Below are 19,476 nucleotides of genomic sequence, written 5' to 3' on the forward strand. Positions count from 1 at the left end.
TTTTTCTACCCACTTTTCTTAACATTTTTTTAAAACTTGTGCTGGAAAGAAGTGAGACTCCTATTCACGGACGGAAGGAGTGTTAAAAAGTATCCCTAACTTTTAAGGAAAAAAAAATTTGGGACCCAAAAAGTTAAACTATTTCTTCTTTTTGGTTAACAAAATTGTTTTATGTATTGAGATTGAGATTTTAGTATACCGATATTTTAGAATATGTTTAAAGTTGGTACATTTAATAAAATGTGAACATACCATTAAACCTGTTTTGATCTTATTTACGTGTGGGAGTCTGCCTAAACCCCCCACCTATGTTAAGTGTTTTTTATTAAAAACAAAAAAACATAGTACTACTATAATTATTAACCCTGTAGGAATGAGTGAAAATCATGGAGGAGTTGATAAGCATATTGTTTTCTTCTTCACATGTTTCAAGTTCCAATGGGGATTTTAATAGAAGCAAATCTATATCTTGATTTTCATTGTATGTGATATGCAGTGCATTACGAGATATACTGATATCTTCACTACTTTCAGGGTATTTTTAAAGAAGATATCGCATTGACGTTTTTGGATCACGTTTTTTCCTCATTTCATTATCATACATGTTATTACCACAATAATAAACTTCGACCAAAAGTACAAATATCACCAGAATTTAAATACTAAAGAGAACATTTATAATCGAGATAGCATTCGTTTTGAAATCAACTGCTCTCACAAGAAATGCCTTCAAAACCCAGATTGAGGTGAGAGACAATCCGTGCAAGACATTTTGAGAGATAAACAATGTCTCAGTCAGGTTTAGTAGGATAGATAACTTATCTAGTGAAAGAGACATCCAAGACAGAGACTGACGTGGCCTGTGCGACTACATGATTTATTATCTACGAACTTAACTAAATTATTTTCCCATTCATTGGTAAGTAGATTAAAGAAAAAGCAATGGGAAATTAACAAACATAATAAAGAGAATATTACGATTTAGCTACTGATTTGTGTTGTTTTAATATAAATGTATAATTAATTGAATAAGAAGATTATTTGTTGAAGTGGAAGCATGTGCCTCTTATCATTTGGGAATCTTATATTATAAAATCTGAGAGACCAATGATGAGTGCCGTATATGGTACTACTATTCTCATAATCATAATCTTCGCTACCATTATTATTTTATGATGATAAAATAAATAAAAATTAACTATCGTTCTGCAATAATTTTATCAACGAGATACATGCATCGGTGACAACATTCCGAAATTAGTCCAATAGTACATTTTTATTTTTACCTATATATGAAGAAATTAACTTAAATAAATTCTTTCGTGCAAATATGTGAAATTCATGACATAATAATAACTATGTAATTGACACAAGTGTTATATTTTGACTGAAGGACCATTTTATTTCTTCATTCTAAAAATATGTATGCATGTATGTTCTGATAAGATTGAGTATTTTATAAATTACCAGATTTAAATGAGAATTTTTCATATATTAACATTATTAAAGTCATTTGTGGTCCACTTTTTCATTTTATGTATTTTAGTGCTACTGTTGGTTCTTTAGATTAATTTTTCTTTTTGAAAATTTTTTGGATTTATTTTATGTTATGTCTTAAACCTTTTCTCCTGTGATAAAATTGACATGCTCCATCAACCATCTACACTTTCTCTGATACAACCAAAAAATAAAATAAAGTGGAATATACCCTAACAAATCATTTTCACAGAAAATCAACAACAAAACAAGCCATAAAGCCTAGAACTTGAGAGTTATCAACCAAAAATAGTTAGACAATAATCATCTCAAAATTGAATATAGTTAACCAAAAGACATCTTGAGCACATCAAACTTAGAGCCCTCACTCTCAGTAACACAGAAATTGGAAAAGCAACAGAAAGGAGAGGTTCCACTGATCCTGGCCACTGAAGCCCAATATAGAGTTGATTCGCTACGGATGTCTGAATACAATGACAATTGCAGAGCAGTTATCCTTACACAAGCGTTCCCGGACAGCCTCTTTGACGAGTCGGCGGCTCACGGCTGTGACTGATAAACCTTCCTGTCATAGATGATCCGTATACTATTAGGGGGTGTTTACTTCGGATGATAGTTTAGATAAATAAACATAATATTCCATAAGCTAATCCATCACATACTATAACAAGTTTTGAACATTTTAAGCTTTGCTGACCATCTAAACCTCCAAATAGTCAGTCATAATAAAACGTCCCCTTAAAGCTTTTGTAAACTATTCTTATCTACCAATTCTCATACATACTCAGTAAAGCATAAGCAAAGTGAACCTTTAACAGCTTATGAACAAAGTCAACAGCATCGCCTGCTCCAAAGACCTAGAAGTTGGATAAAAAATCATTCATGTGGTCAATATTCAGTAAAACTTAAGGCAAAGTAATTGAGATCTCTGTGAAATAATACAGATCATGAAATAGTTCACAGAGATGGAGATATACCCCCCACAAGCCATCACAGCCAAGAATCATAAAGTAGTCTCTTTCTGTAAGGTCAAATGAATGAACATCAGGAATTGCGGAGACGCCTACCTGAAAACCATTTAATTTTTGTCCGTTTAGACAAGAACAAAAAGTATGCTAGAACTTCAAGATGCATGCAATGCTCTCAAGTATATTAACAAACCCAGAATTGTGACAGTAGATTTTATTCCTCCAACACTTCTAACACACAACACACAACACACAAAGTAAATGACAAGGAAATGAGAATAATGCGTATATGTTCTGAGGATGTTGGACATCTACTTATTTGTTCTTAATCGATATATAAATTGGCACATGTTGCAATTTTCATCCAAACAACATGCAGGCATACATGTCCTCCCTGGCAGCCCTAAGAGGTTAGGTAACTTGACTACCAGATGGAGTTTCCTACCCCCATTCAGAGTTATAAAGATGAAAAGTAAAATTAAAACACAAAAGTGAAAGACATGCTAAGTTGCATGTTATAGACAACATGACATGACACCAAGGATGTTGGAAAGAGCAAGAAGATAAAAACAGAACCTTCTTGAATTGCCTATCTCCAAAGGCTCTAGAAACTACAAGACGCCCCTGCAATCGTCCATTTGAATCGATAGATCCACCAGCCTATTCATGTAAATATATTCAGCAGTGTACTTATTCATCCAAGTACAAAGAGCAAGGAAGGACAAGTTAGGCAGCCACACAACATTCCAGTAAATTAAAATTTATATAACATATGCATATACAACTTTAGAACAACGATGAGGCATAATGGGACTTAAAAATAATAGGGAGAAACTTAAAAATGGACAAATAATTTCAGAATCCCTGCTATCAGAGAAGTTGTTCAGTTCCAATAAAATAGTGAACCACACAAGTTCGCCTGCCTCAGTATAAAGGTCTTCAAATCTTGTAATGTGTATTATGTGTGTTTGTGTAGCTGTGTAACATTCACAAGAAAATAGTCCACCAATAAAGGGAAAAGCACAATCTAAAGGCTACCATACCATCACTTGTGGAGAAAAGTTTAGCAAACAATGATGAATATATGTCAGACCCAGACTGGATAACATGGAACTATGAGATTACCAGCTTTAGTTTTGAAGAAGTAAACACACAATAATGCTCTAAAAAGAAACGACATCTTCTCTTTATCCGGAGGCATTTACCACTTAATTATGAAAGGTGGGGAGAACATAAAATGATACAATCATGGTGAGTAAATCTTATCCTAGCACCCAAAGCAAACCTTCTGAATCCGTGCTCTCTCTTGTGGATATATGGCTTTGTGTTCTCGAGTCAAAACAATAGCCTTTAGTGGATTTGATCCGTCCAAACAACTCTGTGAGCCATCTACAACAGATGATCTTGCTACTACTGCCTTGGCATCACCAATATTTGCAACAAACACCTAAAAACAAAATCATTATAGATTCAGAGCAGAAAAATAATGGGAATTAGTTATGGTGCATTCCCAACACCTATTATCTCTAATGAAAAAAGTAGACATTCATCATCTGAACTATCACAACACAACTAATATGTATCTAAAATTAGCATGAAACTGTCCTATACATGGACATAGTTTTTTAAAGAATTATTAAAAAATGCCTTATGGTTGGTCGCAAGATTTATTCTGCTGTTCCTCTTCTCATTCAATGAAAAACATGGAAGTTGGATGCATAGATTTATTTTGTTCTTCCTCTTTTCGTCCAATGCCAAATTTAGATGCATAGTTCTTATATGCACCATAATGGGAAGTCATTCAAAAAAAAACCTCATTGAGTTCAATGAAAAGCACTTACTGCTAAGGAACAAGAATACAAGGCAAAAAATGAATTATCAAGCTGAACTGTGATTCTTACAACATTCAAATAAACTCTCTCCACTAGCATATTCTATTTATAATTGATTCCAATTTTATTCGCTTGCTCAATCCAGTTGCACAAGGGATCACAAACAAACAAACAGCTCCTAACTATATCGACCAATGCCAAGAACGCCAAATACTTCATATTCAAGCTACATCCTATCCTATTGATACTGTTTTAGCATATATTGCACAGCATATTTAGTGAAGGAAAGCTTACTGTTTGTCCCAATACCCAAACACATACAGCTGTGGCACCATCTTGCCATCCCCCTATCAACAGGCCAAAGTGAAACGCATATAAAGATACTTGACTAAAACAAAACACAAAAAATAATATCTACATCCACAATTTCACGCATGTCAGGTTTACATGGATGAGAGAAGTCATTTGGATCCATGATGAAATCTTGTCAGAGAAGAAAAATATAAGTGTAACCCCATGGATCCATGGTCAAAATTTTGTAAGTGAAGAAAAATATAGGGATAAACTCGCATTTTACCAGCGATTCAACCTATTGAAATGCATCAAGCACCATACCTTCAAATTTTGAATTTATCAAATACTAGTAAAAAGCCTGATAGAAATAGTGACATGCTTTACATCAACATAAGCATGACTCCGCCATTCACTTTTCATTTTAGGAGCAGCAAGGGAAACGAAGAACAAACAAAAAATATAGGAACCTGCAACACTTTCCTGAAGTAGAGCCTCATCCATCTTCCTAAATCCTACCCAAAGAAGAAACATGTCATCAATCAACATCTTGAATCACACTTATAAAAGGTAAATGAGCAAGAGAAGTTAAAAGAGGCATACCATTTAGTATAGCCTTCTTCGCAGTCTTAACATCAAGCTGAAGTTTCACAAGAACAAGAGAGTAGCATTATTAATAAGAAAATACCCAAAAAGGTTGAACAGAAATCCAGTATTATCAGGAGAAAACTCAAAATTGGAACAATCAAATGAATGCATAGATAGACAGACCAACTCACGTGGTAAGCCTGCTGAAAGCACACTCTTGTGCAAATGCTTCTGCGCATACTCTGCAGCTAGCCGGCCTCCATGTCCATCATAAATTGCAAAATGCGCACATCTATTATAGCAAAGGAGATTCAGAAGAAAGAAAAAACAAAAATGACCAAAGCAAACAAAAGAGCAATTGCATTAAACAATAGAATAGAATATTAATAACATGAACAGATACGAACAGTTGGAATTGGGGGAAATGGAAAATTAATGATCAAGGAACCTCAAATTTCCCGGGGAATCGGAGGAGGCGTCTTCAAGTACAACCCAGGCATCTTCCATGGAGTGGCGTAACCCTTTGTCTTCAGCTGCACCGGCCTCTAACGCGAATAAAGCCTTGGTTGTACTGGAAGCAGCGATGGTAGTACTCTGAGACTCGGATTGTTCATCCGGTTTCAACCTTTTGTTGTCTGGTGAGGAGTTGGAGTCGCTAAGCACGTTGGGGCGTTTGAGCGCTGCCATTGCGGCGGCGGAATTGGATTCTGGTGTCGCCATTTCCGGGATGGAATCGAATGAAAAAGGGGCCACAAATATTCTTTCTGGCTTTATATTAATTATTATTATTAATTAATTAATTAATTAATTAATTATTATTATTATTATTATTATTATTATTATTATTATTATTACTGTTTTTATGTATGATTATTTACTTACTAATTCCTTTGAGTAGGCAAAATCCAATAGTGTTAATATGAATTTGATTAATTATAGTAACAATTTTATTCCAAGAAGATGTTTCACTTGAGGAAGCACTTGTTTTCAACAAAATCTTATGATTTCAAGCCTTGATGTACCCCAATCTTGAGATCTTGAGTCATGGATTGCCCAAACTATGCAGAGGACACCATCCACGATGACGGGTGGGAACGGTGGTTTATCTGGACATATCCCATTTGTGTCATCAACACCTCCATTCTTCGGAACCTTCCCCCATTGCAACCATCTATCCAGCTTCTTAACAACATACTTTTACACCTCCATTTTTCGGAACCTTCCCCCATCACAACGATCCATCAACTTCTTAACCACATATTTGTACTGGTTAAATGTGTAATAATGGTTAGAGTTCAAAGAGTTTGTCAGATGAGAAGGAGAGAGTCGACAAGGTGAAGAATCTAAGAGCATTCCCAACAGTTTCTCCCAAACCTCCCTTATTTCTCCTTAACTCCTGCCACATCAGCACTATAATTTATCCCCAGTTTTTAGCCAACTTTTAGCCAACTGCTCCAATGGTTTCTCCCTTATTTCTCCCTTATTTCTCCCTAACTCAACATTTCATTTTTATATCATCACTAATTTAATTGTTTTATTTTTGTATATAATAAAGCTAGCTAATTTAATTTATAAGACAAAACAAATAATAGTAATAAAGTTCGTTGTATTAAACACGGGTAAACATTACAACGCCGAAAATTAATAAAAAAAAATAGTACAGGAATGGAAAAAAAAATTCAAAGTAAAAAAATTCAAGGGCGGTGGGCGCGGTTTCTATTTGCCCACAATTCTTCGATCATATCGTGTTGTAGTGCTCGATGGGCCTCCTTCTGGTGTATGTCCATGACGGTGTGTATTTATATGGGGAGAGAATGAAGAGAAGGTGTGTATTTATAGGGGGGAAATTAAATAAAAAAAATAAAAAAATATATTTATCGCCGAATTATCGCCCACAGTGGTCGGCGATAATCAGGTGATTTTTCGCCGGTTGGCGATAAAATGGGAGGAAAAATCGCCGAATTATCGCTGACCTCTCCCATTGGTCGGCGATAACTCGGCGATAGACGGCGAAAAAACGCCGACTTTTAGCCGGCACCATTGGGAGTGCTCTAAGAGGCCAAATTTTAGTCTACTATCACTGGAGATGTCCACAATGTTAGACCAATAAAATGAATGAGTAACGTTGGGGGTGGCTTGTACGGAGGTTGAGAGCGTCCACAATAGCGGCTAGCCGATTCGCGTCGCTAGCCGGTCGGCTAGCCGAACCATTGCAACCGGCCAGCCGAGAATCGGCGAGAAAATCGGCGTGGGCTAGCCGATTCGTGTGCGCTGGCCGCCATTGTGGCGTGCCGATCGGCCAGCGCCCATTTTCGTTTTTTTTTTTAAATTTTTTGAAAACTTATATATACGCGATTTTAGTTTCATTTTCATTTGCACCACTTGTTTTAACGAGTTTTCTCTCTCTCTAAATTTTTGTACAAGAGCAACATCGAGCGATGGACAACAACAACGAGTCCAGTCCGGTGACGAGCGGCTCTCATACTCCCACGGTACCGTGGGATCTGGATGGGGCCGGTTAGGCGGGCAGATGGACCCAGGGTTTAACGTCTCTTGGCAACAGTTGATGGGGATGATGGCTGGAGCGCCGGGGGGGATGCAGTGGGGAACCAGGGGGGGTGCTGATAAGGCTAATTTCATGCATCGGTTATGTGGTGAAAAACACTATATTTTACCTGGGTCTAACAAAGTTTTTAAGCCAGGTGTGTGACGGAATCGCTAGATCCAGGAAAAGCCGGAGGAAACGGACTAGCGAAGGAAATGAAGGAAAGTGAGCAGAAGTGAAGGGGAAAGAATGGCTAGAAGAAGGGAGTCAATAGCTGAGGGCAACAAAGACTATCTATACCTCGCTGGGGCCCACTTCAACGCCTATAAATAAAGGAGCATGCACCACACGCATATCGATGAAATTTTGCTCTTAGCTCACACACAAAAATACACACTTGGGAAATGGGAGTTCTGAGGTAGTTTAGGGTTCTAAGGGTTTCATCTTCCGAGAAAGTCAGTCGTAACACCGTCCTTGCGAAGGGCGAAGAAACAATCTACTTACATTTTGTTTTTCGCACTTTACTCCGTTCGAACTTCACGTTTGGAAGTCAATTTGGTTGTTGCTATTTACCGGTTCATCTATGCATTTAGTTTCTGTCAGGATGGTGTTTATCTTGTGTTGATCTACGTTGATTCTGTTTTGTTTGACGTTTTATTTCGGCTGTTATATGTTAATCTCTGTTTTGGATAATTCTGTGCTTGATCTGGGGAATTCGGCTGTGGATCCGTGTTGTTGTTGTTGATCGGAGATTGTTTGGCGATTCTGTAGTTATGGGTATGTTTTTGGCCTGGTTTGTGTCGGATGCTTGGATCCGGAGTGGATTTAGCATCCGAGGTTGGATCTGAACAGGGGATTCAAGTTGTGCATGGATTTTGAGTTTTCTATTTCCTTTCTGTCTTACTTCGTCTAGTAGTCGTAGATCTATTTAGTTTTTAATTGTTATTCGCTAAATTGCTTAAATCCAGTCTGCTTCGTTTTCCGATTACGTTTCATCTCTGTTTCTACTGAGTTTTTATGCAATTTGCTTTGAAGAAGATGATGTCGCTGTTAGTTAGTACTTTAGTTAGTTGTTTTTCCAGCTTTTCGTCCGTACTCTGCTTTTTCATCCATGGGCCCCACCGTCAGTTTATTTCCCAGGTCTAGGTAATTTAGAATGGTATCTTAGATCTAGTGATTGTCTCGGTTTCCAGTTTACATGCATGATTTCCGTTTTGCCTAGATCTAGCTGTTAGAGTAGCAGATTTAAATTCCAAATTTAGTTTAGTTTCGTCAACCCAAAAATGCGTGGCAGCAGCCAACCCAAAAATAGTTTCCGAATCCTTGAGCATGTTCATTTCGCATCCGTCTCTCGTGGGATCGATCCCTACTTCCATGTGCTAAATTTTAGTATACGTGGTTGAGAGTTTTTGAAGTGGTATTCTGTGTGTCCGACGACCGAGATCTTCCAACGATCCGTGAGTTCCTAGACCTTGTGATCTAGTGGATTCACTGGACCTAGGAGTCTTTTTATTCCTTACTGTGCAGGCAGTCTAAACAAAAAGAAATCAGGAGCTTCAAATGGCGCCGTTGCTGTGATGGCGTTTATTGTTATTGCGTTTGAGGATTTGGTGCAAATAGTTTAATTTATGTTATTTTGTCTTTCTTGACAGTTTATGAACACGGGCTTCCATTCTGGAAGTTGGGCTAGTTCATCTGGGTCAGGGAGCGGCCGATACAAGTGGCAAGTCAAAGAGTCTACGTCCACTATCACCACCAGGTCAGGTTTAAGGACGACGGACCCATTTCCGTTCGAATCAGAAAGTGAGAAGGAGTGGAATTCGTCAGGAGAAGAAGACCCGAAGTCGTCAACAGAAACAGAGCATTCCGAGACTGAGGAGGAGGAAGACCCAAATATGGCTCATTTAGTAGATCCCGATCCGGAGATAGGGTCACTCACCGCACATCTTGACGGTGAACCCGCCCATGCAATAGTCTCAACCCCGCGCCGGAGGTCTATTAATATCAAGACAAATGTGCTCGGAGTTTTGCCCACATTCTCTGGACGAAGGAACGAATGTCCTTACGAATTCTTGAATGAGTTTAGTAAGCTGTGTAGCATTCAAAAGCGTCCCAACGAGGCGACTGAGGAGGACTACCGTTTACGTGCAGTTCCGTTTGCCCTCAAGGGGGAGGCTAATACTTGGCTGTTGAGGCTCTCACCGGACTCGATTAACACATGGAAGGATTTCAAGCTGGAGTTTTTGGATTATTTTTTCCCGTCTAACAAGACGAATGCCTTGAAGAAGGAGATTCAGGAGTGCAAGCAAGAATATGATGAGTCTTTGAGCTCTTATTGGTCCCGATTTAAGGGGACTGTGGGATGCTTGTCCGAATCATAGGATGATTGAAGCGGAGACTTACTATCTGTTTTACGAAGGTGCAAACCCTGAGTCAAAGGACTTGATGAATTCCTCAAGCGGGGGAAATTTTACCAAAAATAAAGCAAGTGAAGCCAGAGAAACCTTGGGAAGATTGATCGAGGCAAAGAAGGCCTATGATAACCCGCGGAGCATATTGAGAAGGGGGTCAGCCAATGCAGTAACGGAACAAGATGACAAGAAGGTGGAAGACATGATAGATAAATTGGAGAAAGCACTGCCGAATGCAATTGAGAAGTACAACCCTCATGCTCCAGCGGAGAATGAGAAACCCCCTGGTCCAAAGGAAAGGCAACTTCAGCCTTATTACGGTCAGCCCTGTGAAGGGAAATACCAAGCCCAAGCAAATTCGATGGGGAGCTGGAATCCGGATGGAAGTTGGAACCAAGGAAGACAAAGGGATGCCCCATGGAGGACTCACCCCAATTGTAGATGGACTGACAATGATCAAGGTCAGCCACCCCACTTCAGCTCACGAATTATGCACACCTTCCAGAGAGGCAGTCCAACTGGTCAGGAAAAGGTCAAGAGGGGCAATTGCAACTGGGGTACAGGAATCAGGACCATACTAATTGGGGAAATAGGAATCGAATAATCTAGGGAGCTCTTATGTGCCACCTCACCAGAGGAATAACAGGGGGAACTATCAGAATTCCCAACCAAATCACCAAGGGAATCAAGGGTCTAGCAACCAGTACAATAACCACCAAGGGAATCAAGAGAACTATCGGCAGAACCAAGGGCAGAACCAAGGTCAAGGATCAAATTTTAATCAATTCAACTCCAGGCCACAAAGGAGTCTGGATGACATGGTCCACGACCTAGTGAATTCACAACAGTTCATGCAGAACAACTTGCATTCCAACAACGACGTGGTGCACAAATTGCAAGACGCTCAGACGGAACATAAAGCCGCCATGGATATGATGGCGAAGCAACTGTCCCAGATCGCAGTCTCTTTGAATGAGATGCGGGGAAACGAAGGGAAACTTCCTGCCACGGTCAAGCCACCAGACCGATCAAACATTAGTCAAATCACCTTGAGATCCGGGCGGGGCTATGAAGGACCGACGCTGGAGATTGAAGAGGAGGTACCCACACAGGCTAGTAAAGGGAAGGAAGGTCAAGTGTTTCAAGGGGATAGCCCTAGACCCAGAGGAGTCCTTGTTCAGGATGACCTCCAGAAGGGAGATTTAGGGGGATCTCTGCCTCGACCAAGTGACCCATTTTTCCTAGATCCAGAACCTGAGTTAGTAAGCAAGGAAGGAAACAGGGAAGTTGGTGAAACCCAGGCTGGGAGTTCCACAAATACAGTGAAGCGAGCAAAACCATTCCATACCGAGGTTAAATCTGAACAGGGAATTCAAGTTGTGCATGGATTTTGAGTTTTCTATATACTTTCTATCTTACTTCGTCTAGTAGCCGTAGATCTGTTTAGTTTTTAATTGTTATTCGCTAAATTGCTTAAATCCAGTCTGCTTCGTTTTCCGATTACGTTTCATCTCTGTTTCTACTGAGTTTTTATGCAATTTGCTTTGAAGAAGATGATGTCGCTGTTAGTTAGTACTTTAGTTAGTTGTTTTTCCAGCTTTTCGTTCGTACTCTGCTTTTTCATCCATGGTCCCCACCGTCAGTTTATTTCCCAGGTCTAGGTAATTTAGAATGGTATCTTAGATCTAGTGATTGTCTCGGTTTCCAGTTTACATGCATGATTTCCGTTTTGCCTAGATCTAGCTGTTAGAGTAGCAGATTTAAATTCCAAATTTAGTTTAGTTTCCTCAACCCAAAAATGCGTGGCAGCAGCCAACCCAAAAATAGTTTCCGAATCCTTGAGCATGTTCATTTCGCATCCGTCTCTGTGGGATCGATCCCTACTTCCATGTGCTAAATTTTAGTATACGTGGTTGAGGGTTTTTGAAGTGGTATTCTGTGTGTCCGACGACCGAGATCTTCCAACGATCCGTGAGTTCCTAGGCCTTGTGATCTAGTGGATTCACTGGACCTAGGAGTCTTGTTATTCCTTACTGTGCACGCAGTCTAAACAAAAAGAAATCAGGAGCTTCAGGTGCCACAGGCTAGCCACTCTCTCTCCCTGCCACGTCATCAGCACTAAAATTCCACCTGCCACATCATCATTTTAAGCAAATAGGCTAGCCGCAATAAAAATAATTCAATTTACGGAATTAAATTTGTGACAAATTACGGAATTAAAATTTACAAGACATATACGGGAAAATTTATTAATTTCCTTTAAATAAAAAAAAAGGTACATTGATTAAAAAAAATCACATTAAAGAAAAAAAAATTACATAATCAATACAAAAAAAGGGCTTCCACACACGAGCCCCGTCTCTCTCTACTCCTCGTCGTCGTCGCCGCTGCCACCCGGGACCTCCACGTCTGAGCCCGCGTCTTAGCCCCCCAACTGTGCCATCGCGGCATCCAAATCGACTCGCATGCTCTCGAGCATCGAGTGAAGAAACCTCTTCTCCTTGGGGTCAGTTGCGGCCTTCCAATCTTGGAAGACCGTGTACATCTGCTCCGCGTTTTTGACGCGAGAAGAAGGTGAGCGCGGGTGGGGGTTGCCGGCCCTGGACCTCTGGGGCGATAGGGGGGGAGGATCCCCTCGCTGCCCGTTGCGCCTGCTTTTGGCCAACCGGGAGAGTGCGGCGAGCAAACGATGGAGGGACGAAACTCCTCGGCATCCGGGGGGAGGTCGTGGGAACCGCCGCTGCTGCCGTTGTAATCGCCGGAGAATAGTTCAGCTTCTGCTTCTTCGGCCACCCAGCTGCGACCCCCGCCCGGAACTTCTCGAAGTCCTTCGGCGCCGAGATAAGCAGTTCCAGTAGGTGAACTCCTTATAAACCCCGGCTTGGGGAACAAACTCTCCGCTATCCTCCGGCAGTCCTCCTCGGTCTGGCCACTAGTCTGCATCCGGAGGAGCGTTGGCTTACAAGCCCGAAAATCGGCCAACCGCGGCCACGATGCGTTCCCACGCCTTTCGGCACTTCTCTCCGGTAAAGTCCTTTCTATGCGGGCAGTTCCTCTTGCAGGCTGCTCTAATCTTAGCCCACATATTGACGATCCTGCGGTTGTTCGCAACCCGGAGGATCGTCAAACCGACAACCACGCCTTGGACAGGGCGACGTTCTCATCGTCCGTCCACTTCCTCCGTGTGTTGGTGTCGTCAACAGCCGGTTGCGACGACTCCCCGACCACCTTGCTCTTCCCCTTATTCTTCTTCTTCTTCTTCTTCGGCGCAGCCCGACCCCGCTCTGCTCCCCCCGTTGGAACGGGAGTGTCCGCCTCCTCGACATCGATCCCCAACTCCTGTAAAGAGAAACGGTCATCCCTAGTGAACTGCGTCTCCACCGGGGTCGATGTGTGAGACGAAGCCGTCAATAAGTCAAAAGTGAGACGATAGACCGTGTCCCCCCCGACGACCCCTGCATACCGGGCTGCACCCCCCCTGCCATACCGGCATCATCCTCATCATCTGTTGCAGCATCTGCGGCGTACCTCCCCACCCTGGCATTCCCTGCCCGCCACTGGCCTGCCCCCCGCCCGACATTGCCTGCCCGCCCGCCATCAATCCCATCAACTGTTGCCAAGGGTACGTGTTGTACTGCCCGCCCATCTGCCCCCATCCAGACCCCACGGGTACCGTGGGAGTCTGAGACCCGCTCGTCGCAGGATTAAACTGGTTGTTGTTGTCCATCTCTCGATGTTGCTCTTGTACAGAAATTTAGATAGAGAGAAAACTCGTTAAAACAAGTGGTGCAAATGAAAATGACGTGAAAATCGCGAATATATAGTGTTTCAAAAATTAAAAAAATAATAATAAAAAATTGCGCTGGCCGATCGCTAGCCGATCGCCAGGCTGCATCGGCGAGCGCATCGGCTAGCGCCTGGAAATCGGCGTGCGCTCGCCTAATTTCTCGCCGAAAGTGCGTTGGCCGGTTGCAATAGTTCGCTAGCGCCGCGAATCGGCTAGCCGCTATTGGAGATGCTCTAATAGATGAGGATCTCATAATCGTGAAATTTTAGATACAATCTCGACGATGAGGATTTCTCTTACAAGATGAAAAAAAAATGAGGGTGAGATCTTACAAATTTCTATAAATGTAGAAAGAGAGAAGGATGTACTATCACATAATCGTGAAAGTTTGGGTGCATTAATATGGGAGCTGCAATGTTGAAGTACTCTAGTAGTATACAACTGATATCAATAGTCATATATTTCTGTGTTGGTTTGATCACAAAAGTTAATCAATTTTTATTTATGATAAGTTTTTCTCACTAATAATGTAGTAATATACTATATTATGCGCTATATAGTATTTTAATTATTATTTTTCTCTCCTGGTAGCAATTTTACATTAAAGCATGCGTTTAAGGGTGTATGGACGAAAATGTACCCTGTAATTTTTATTTTGCCCAGAAACACAGCCCAATCTTTTAATAAAGCGCAAAATTATGGCCCAACAACTAATTAGTTTATAAGCCCAAATGTTCTCTCTCTTTCGATTGTTTATTAAGCTTGACAAAGGAAAAAATGTTGTAACTATTGGATTTCTTTGTTTATTTTTAGGATGTGCTCAAAGTAAAAATACATATTTAATATCGTTAAGTTAGTGTAGTGTTACTTTACACTTCATATTAAGATAGAATTCGAATATTGAAATCATTTTATAAACTTGAGCAAGAGAATATATAAAAATGCTTATTGTGGTTAATTATTGATATTTTTGTATTTGACTATATGTTTTTAGTGCATATCAATATATCATAATGAACTGAGTGAGTAGTAAATAATCTTCAATTAGATTTGATTAATCATAACTATAAATTAATTTGGATAAAATCTTTTCACTTTTGCACATAAATGGTACCTAATGTTTATTTTATACTCTCTCCGTTCCATAGTAATAGAGTCATTTTGCCGTTTTAGTACGTTCCATAGTATTAGAGTCATTTCCTTTTTTAGTAAAAGTCAACACATTTTTCCGCACCTACTTTACTCTTTCTTACTTTTCTCTCTCTTCATTTCTCCACCTTTTTCATTTTCCACTTTATTCTCTCTTTACTTAACTCACCTAACACAATTTTTCTTAATCTCCGTGCCGAAAAGAAATGTCTCAATTACTATGAAATGAAGGAAGTACTTTTTTTTTCTCTTCATCTCTCTACCTTTTTTCATTTTCCACTTTATTCTCCTTTTACTTAACTCACCTGACACAATTTTTCTTAATCTTCGTGGCGAAAAGAAACGCCTCCATTACTATGGAACAGAGTCATTTTTGGAACCCGTGACAAAAAAACCATGGGTATAACAAATATGTGATTCTTTTGTTATGTAGGATATTTTTTGGAAATTTCAATTAAATAGTAGTACCAACATTTGATTTTTTTTCTTCCTTTCTTATTTCTTTTTTTCTTCTTTAGTTTCTTCTTCTTTCTTTTTTCTTCATTTTCTTCTTTCTTTTTAGTATTTTATCTTCCTTTCTTCTTTCTTTTTTCTCCTTAGTTTATGTTTCCTCTTTTTTTTCTTTCTTTTTAGCGTTTTATACATACATATAGTTGCATTCATAATATAAATCAAGAACAAAACACCTAATTAAACTAATTATTTAACATAATTAATCACCATATTTTTTTTCCCTCTTTTTTCTTTCTTTCTTTTTAGTGTTTTATACATACATGTAGTTGCATTCATAATATAAATCAAGAACAAAACACCTAATTAAATTAATTATTTAACGTAATTAAACAATTGAATATTTTTTATTAAATGATTTTATCCTCATTTTAGGATTGAAACACCTAACTAAAAATATTCACTCTTTATATCATTATGAATACAATTCACAATTTTAAAATTCTTTTAAGACTATATTTATTAGTTATTAATTTAATATAAAATAATAATAATAATAATAATAATAATAATAATAATAATAATATAACATTATATGATTCATAATTTATATAATTTATATAATTATATTATAATTATTTATTAATTACTATTAGTTTTTAGTATTATATCAATAATATTATTATAATGATTAAATATAATTATAACTATAATTATAATTACGTATATTTGAATGATATTAAAAAATAAATTAATTATTAATTTATAGCATCAAAATAATAATATTAATATTGATTAATAACAATAGTATAAAGAGCGAGAGGGAATGAGAGAAAATATTATAATATTACACTATACTATAAAAATCCGAATTCAGATTCATATAAGAAAAGTATCTTTAATTCTTTATGGTGACAGTAGCTATCTCTGATTCGTATTAACAAAAGCACAATAATACAATAGACACGAAAATGCTTGGGTCATATGAAGGGCCGAGTTGTGAGTATAAAAACACAATTGACAACCGCAGCATCATTTTCAAATAAATCAACGTGTTTATTAAGAAGTATTAGTATACTATATTTCACTGATTCAACTTGCTGAACTTTCCCCATTTCACGACTACATGCAACATTTGTATTGTAATGATTTAAGATCATAATTTTTTCCTAAGTTATTTTTAAATTATAGTTCGAGTTTTGATGACGCTTAGGCCTGAATGACAATGATACCACAATTTATGAAATGGTAGATTAAATAGATTTAATTTGTGGTAGTGAATAAAAATATTGAGAATGTATATTTTTTACAGTTATAGATTCCTTTCATGGCTGTGTGGTGTATCAAAGTGACATCCCCCAAATGGCCCATAGACCTCATCAGCATACAAGTAAATAAATAAAGAATGATTGAATAGGACAAGTAATTTCATACTCATATATCTTTGTCCCATTTCCGTGTCCCCTTTGCCCCAGAATCGCACGAATTTCTCCCCTTTCTCTTTCTCTCTCTCTGATACAACTTACAAGGATGTTTGATGAAATCAAAATGATAGGGGAAGAAGACGATGTGGCGAATTTGGGATTAGTGTTGAAATTGGTGAGGAAAATAAGATTGTTTGAGGATACACAGATAGCAATAGTTATGGTGCCTCTTGGAATTGGAGTGCTGCTGGCCTACCATCTGTGGCTGATGATTACAATCAAACGCAACCCGAGAAGAACTGTGATTGGTCTCAATGCCGAGAGCCGCCGCATCTGGGTTTCTTGTATGATGTCTGTAAGTCGCCTTCTTCATTTCTTCCTCAACCAATTTCACTTTTACCTTTGCTCATTTGTTTCTATTTACCCGCGCTCATTCATCCATGTCGATGAAATCTTTGAAATCGTGAACACAAATTGATGGATAAGAAATGGTGGGAAAAAAGTTGCTACTATGACTTTTTAGAGTTTCACTTTGGGAAAACCGAAATTATTAGTATCATATTATTATTATTATTTTATTTTATTATAAGTTGGACTTTTGGGTAATTTACTTTAGGTATAATGGTAAAAATATATGTTCCCATTCTTTTTCAACACACAGAATGCGCCTACTACAAATCCAAGGAATTTGGTCATCATTACCAAATGTTCAGGATTTCGATTTTTGCCTTTGGATATGGGACATTCTCAAAGCACTGGGCCAACTGTACTGTACCACCTTTCGAGTTACCTAAAATTTAGTATAGAGAATAGTCATGGGGTATGGAACAATCTTCAAATTCTTGAGCCAGCTGATACATACAAATCAACACGAGGAATAGTTACCGGGTCTAGTATGATTTATTATGAGTTCAAAGAAAAAGCTAATTCCAAAAGTAACATAAAGTTTGGTGTAAAGTGTCATCATTTTTTTGGATGAATCTATTATGGAATGTGTAGTGATTATCCTATTAGCAACATTTCATACAGTATCCTCATTTCCCTCGTGAAAACATTCTGTGGTGCATTTTGTTTTGTTGTCAAGCGTTAGATACATGACACATCTAATACTATTTAGTATATGTGGCAAAATTAAAACTTAGTGAAAGTTCAGAAATAATTAGCCTTACAAACAGAAGTAGGGAACCTTAATTATTAGTCTTTGTATTCTCTGTTCTACTCTATTTGGTCTTCATCTTAAACCAAGAGTGTTGTTTGAATCATTGAATGTGATGTAGGATCCAATAAAAAACGGTGTATTGGCGATCCAAACCATACGCAACAACATAATGGCATCAACACTCTTAGCCACAATCGCCATCACTCTCAGCTCCCTAATAAGCGTCTATGTCAGCAACCAATCCAGCTCCTGCGAAGGCTTGAACATCACTACCGTCTCCTCTGTCAAATTCTTCGCGGTCCTCATCTGCTTCCTCGCGGCCTTCCTCTGCAACGTGCTCTCCATAAGGTACTACGCGCACACCAGCTTCCTCGTGACTGTCCCCACCTACAGGGACCGCAAGGACACCATTGAGTACGTTGCCACCAACCTCAACCGGGGCGGCCTCTTCTGGTCGCTTGGCCTAAGGGCATTCTACCTCTCCTTCCCTCTCTTCGTCTGGGTTTTCGGCCACATTCCCATGTTTGTGTGCTGCTGTGTCATGTCGTGTATACTCTATTTTCTTGACACGACAACCAATTTTACGAGGGATTTGTATACTCAATCTGTGAATGGTACTGGTGAGGACTTGGAGTCTGCTGCTGTTCAGCCAGCTGCTTGATTTCTGTTGTGTTGTGTTGTTTCATCTCTTTGATTTGGTGAGAGAGTTTGCAAGATTTGGTTGATGTGGTTTTTAATGGTGACAAAGGGTTGATGACATAGAATGAGTTGTTATGTTTCATGTAGATTAGTCAAGTTTAAAGATCTTGAATAAGAAATGGCAGTTTCACAATTCTTAGATTGACATGATTAATGAATGAATGAACCATGATTTTGTATTTGAAAAAATTTGGGACTGATAGTATAGTACTCTCTCCGTCCCAACTATGTTGGTACAAAATTTTTGAGCACGAAGATTAAGAAATTGTGTTGAATAGATTAAATGAAAGTAAAATAAAATAGGAAAGAGAAAAAAGTAGGAGAAATAAAGTGAGAGTAAAGTAGATGATGAAATAAAGTAAGAGTGATTGGATGTTTTGTTTTTTCGTCAAAAAGGGAAACGACTCAACTTTTTTGGGACAACCCAAAATGAATACGACTTAACTTAATTGGAATGGAGGGAGTAGCTAGTACTTTATCTAGAGGTGGCCAAACCAAACCGGACCGCCGGTTAACCGCCGGTTTGGAACCGGAACCGGAACCGGACGCCGGTTCCGGTTCGAAATCCGGTTACACGGTTATCACGGTTCGGTTACGGTTCCAAAAATAAGCAACCGGAACCGACGGTTAACCGCCGGTTAATCGGAATATGTAGCCGTTCGCTGATAGGTTCGTA

At 38.9% G+C, this 19,476-nt stretch overlaps 2 protein-coding genes across 3 annotated transcripts; one reads left to right on the forward strand and one right to left on the reverse strand.

The window, feature by feature from the left end:
• Positions 1 to 1,754: 1,754 nt before the first annotated feature.
• On the reverse strand, positions 1,755 to 5,903 carry LOC125191384 (probable protein phosphatase 2C 8). 2 transcript variants are annotated; one of them, XM_048088929.1, is made up of 10 exons: positions 5,625 to 5,903; positions 5,360 to 5,468; positions 5,192 to 5,228; positions 5,059 to 5,103; positions 4,592 to 4,644; positions 3,751 to 3,912; positions 3,042 to 3,125; positions 2,475 to 2,564; positions 2,307 to 2,354; positions 1,755 to 2,062 (listed from the first exon to the last, which is right to left on the reverse strand). In XM_048088929.1, exons 1-10 carry the CDS (start codon positions 5,894 to 5,896, stop codon positions 1,952 to 1,954), a joined length of 1,011 nt encoding a protein of 336 aa, XP_047944886.1. In that variant the 5' UTR covers positions 5,897 to 5,903; the 3' UTR covers positions 1,755 to 1,951. The 2 variants fall into 2 exon arrangements, with proteins under 2 accessions (XP_047944886.1, XP_047944887.1); XM_048088930.1 differs by having other exon boundaries at positions 2,282 to 2,354.
• An 11,050-nt stretch (positions 5,904 to 16,953) lies between these two features.
• LOC125187470 lies at positions 16,954 to 18,933 on the forward strand. The gene is made up of 2 exons (XM_048084068.1): positions 16,954 to 17,297; positions 18,220 to 18,933. The coding sequence occupies exons 1-2, from the start codon at positions 17,049 to 17,051 to the stop codon at positions 18,760 to 18,762; spliced, it is 792 nt and encodes a 263-aa protein (XP_047940025.1). The 5' UTR covers positions 16,954 to 17,048; the 3' UTR covers positions 18,763 to 18,933.
• Positions 18,934 to 19,476: the final 543 nt, after the last annotated feature.

The sequence above is a fragment of the Salvia hispanica genome, chromosome 5 (assembly GCF_023119035.1).
Source record: "Salvia hispanica cultivar TCC Black 2014 chromosome 5, UniMelb_Shisp_WGS_1.0, whole genome shotgun sequence".
Lineage (NCBI taxonomy): Eukaryota > Viridiplantae > Streptophyta > Magnoliopsida > Lamiales > Lamiaceae > Salvia > Salvia hispanica.

What these genes read in the sequence shown, in the direction of transcription:
- LOC125187470 (XM_048084068.1), top strand. Translation starts at nt 17,049, where the DNA reads ATGTTTGATGAAATCAAAATGATAGGGGAAGAAGACGATGTGGCGAAT. An exon ending in GGGTTTCTTGTATGATGTCT is followed by an intron (nt 17,298 to 18,219) that starts GTAAGTCGCCTT and finishes AATGTGATGTAG; the next exon opens with GATCCAATAAAAAACGGTGT.
- LOC125191384 (XM_048088929.1), bottom strand. Translation starts at nt 5,896, where the DNA reads ATGGCGACACCAGAATCCAATTCCGCCGCCGCAATGGCAGCGCTCAAA. An exon ending in CAGGCTTACCACGTGAGTTG is followed by an intron (nt 5,229 to 5,359) that starts GTCTGTCTATCT and finishes GTGAAACTTCAG; the next exon opens with CTTGATGTTAAGACTGCGAA. An exon ending in GAAGAAGGCTATACTAAATG is followed by an intron (nt 5,104 to 5,191) that starts GTATGCCTCTTT and finishes TTCTTTGGGTAG; the next exon opens with GATTTAGGAAGATGGATGAG.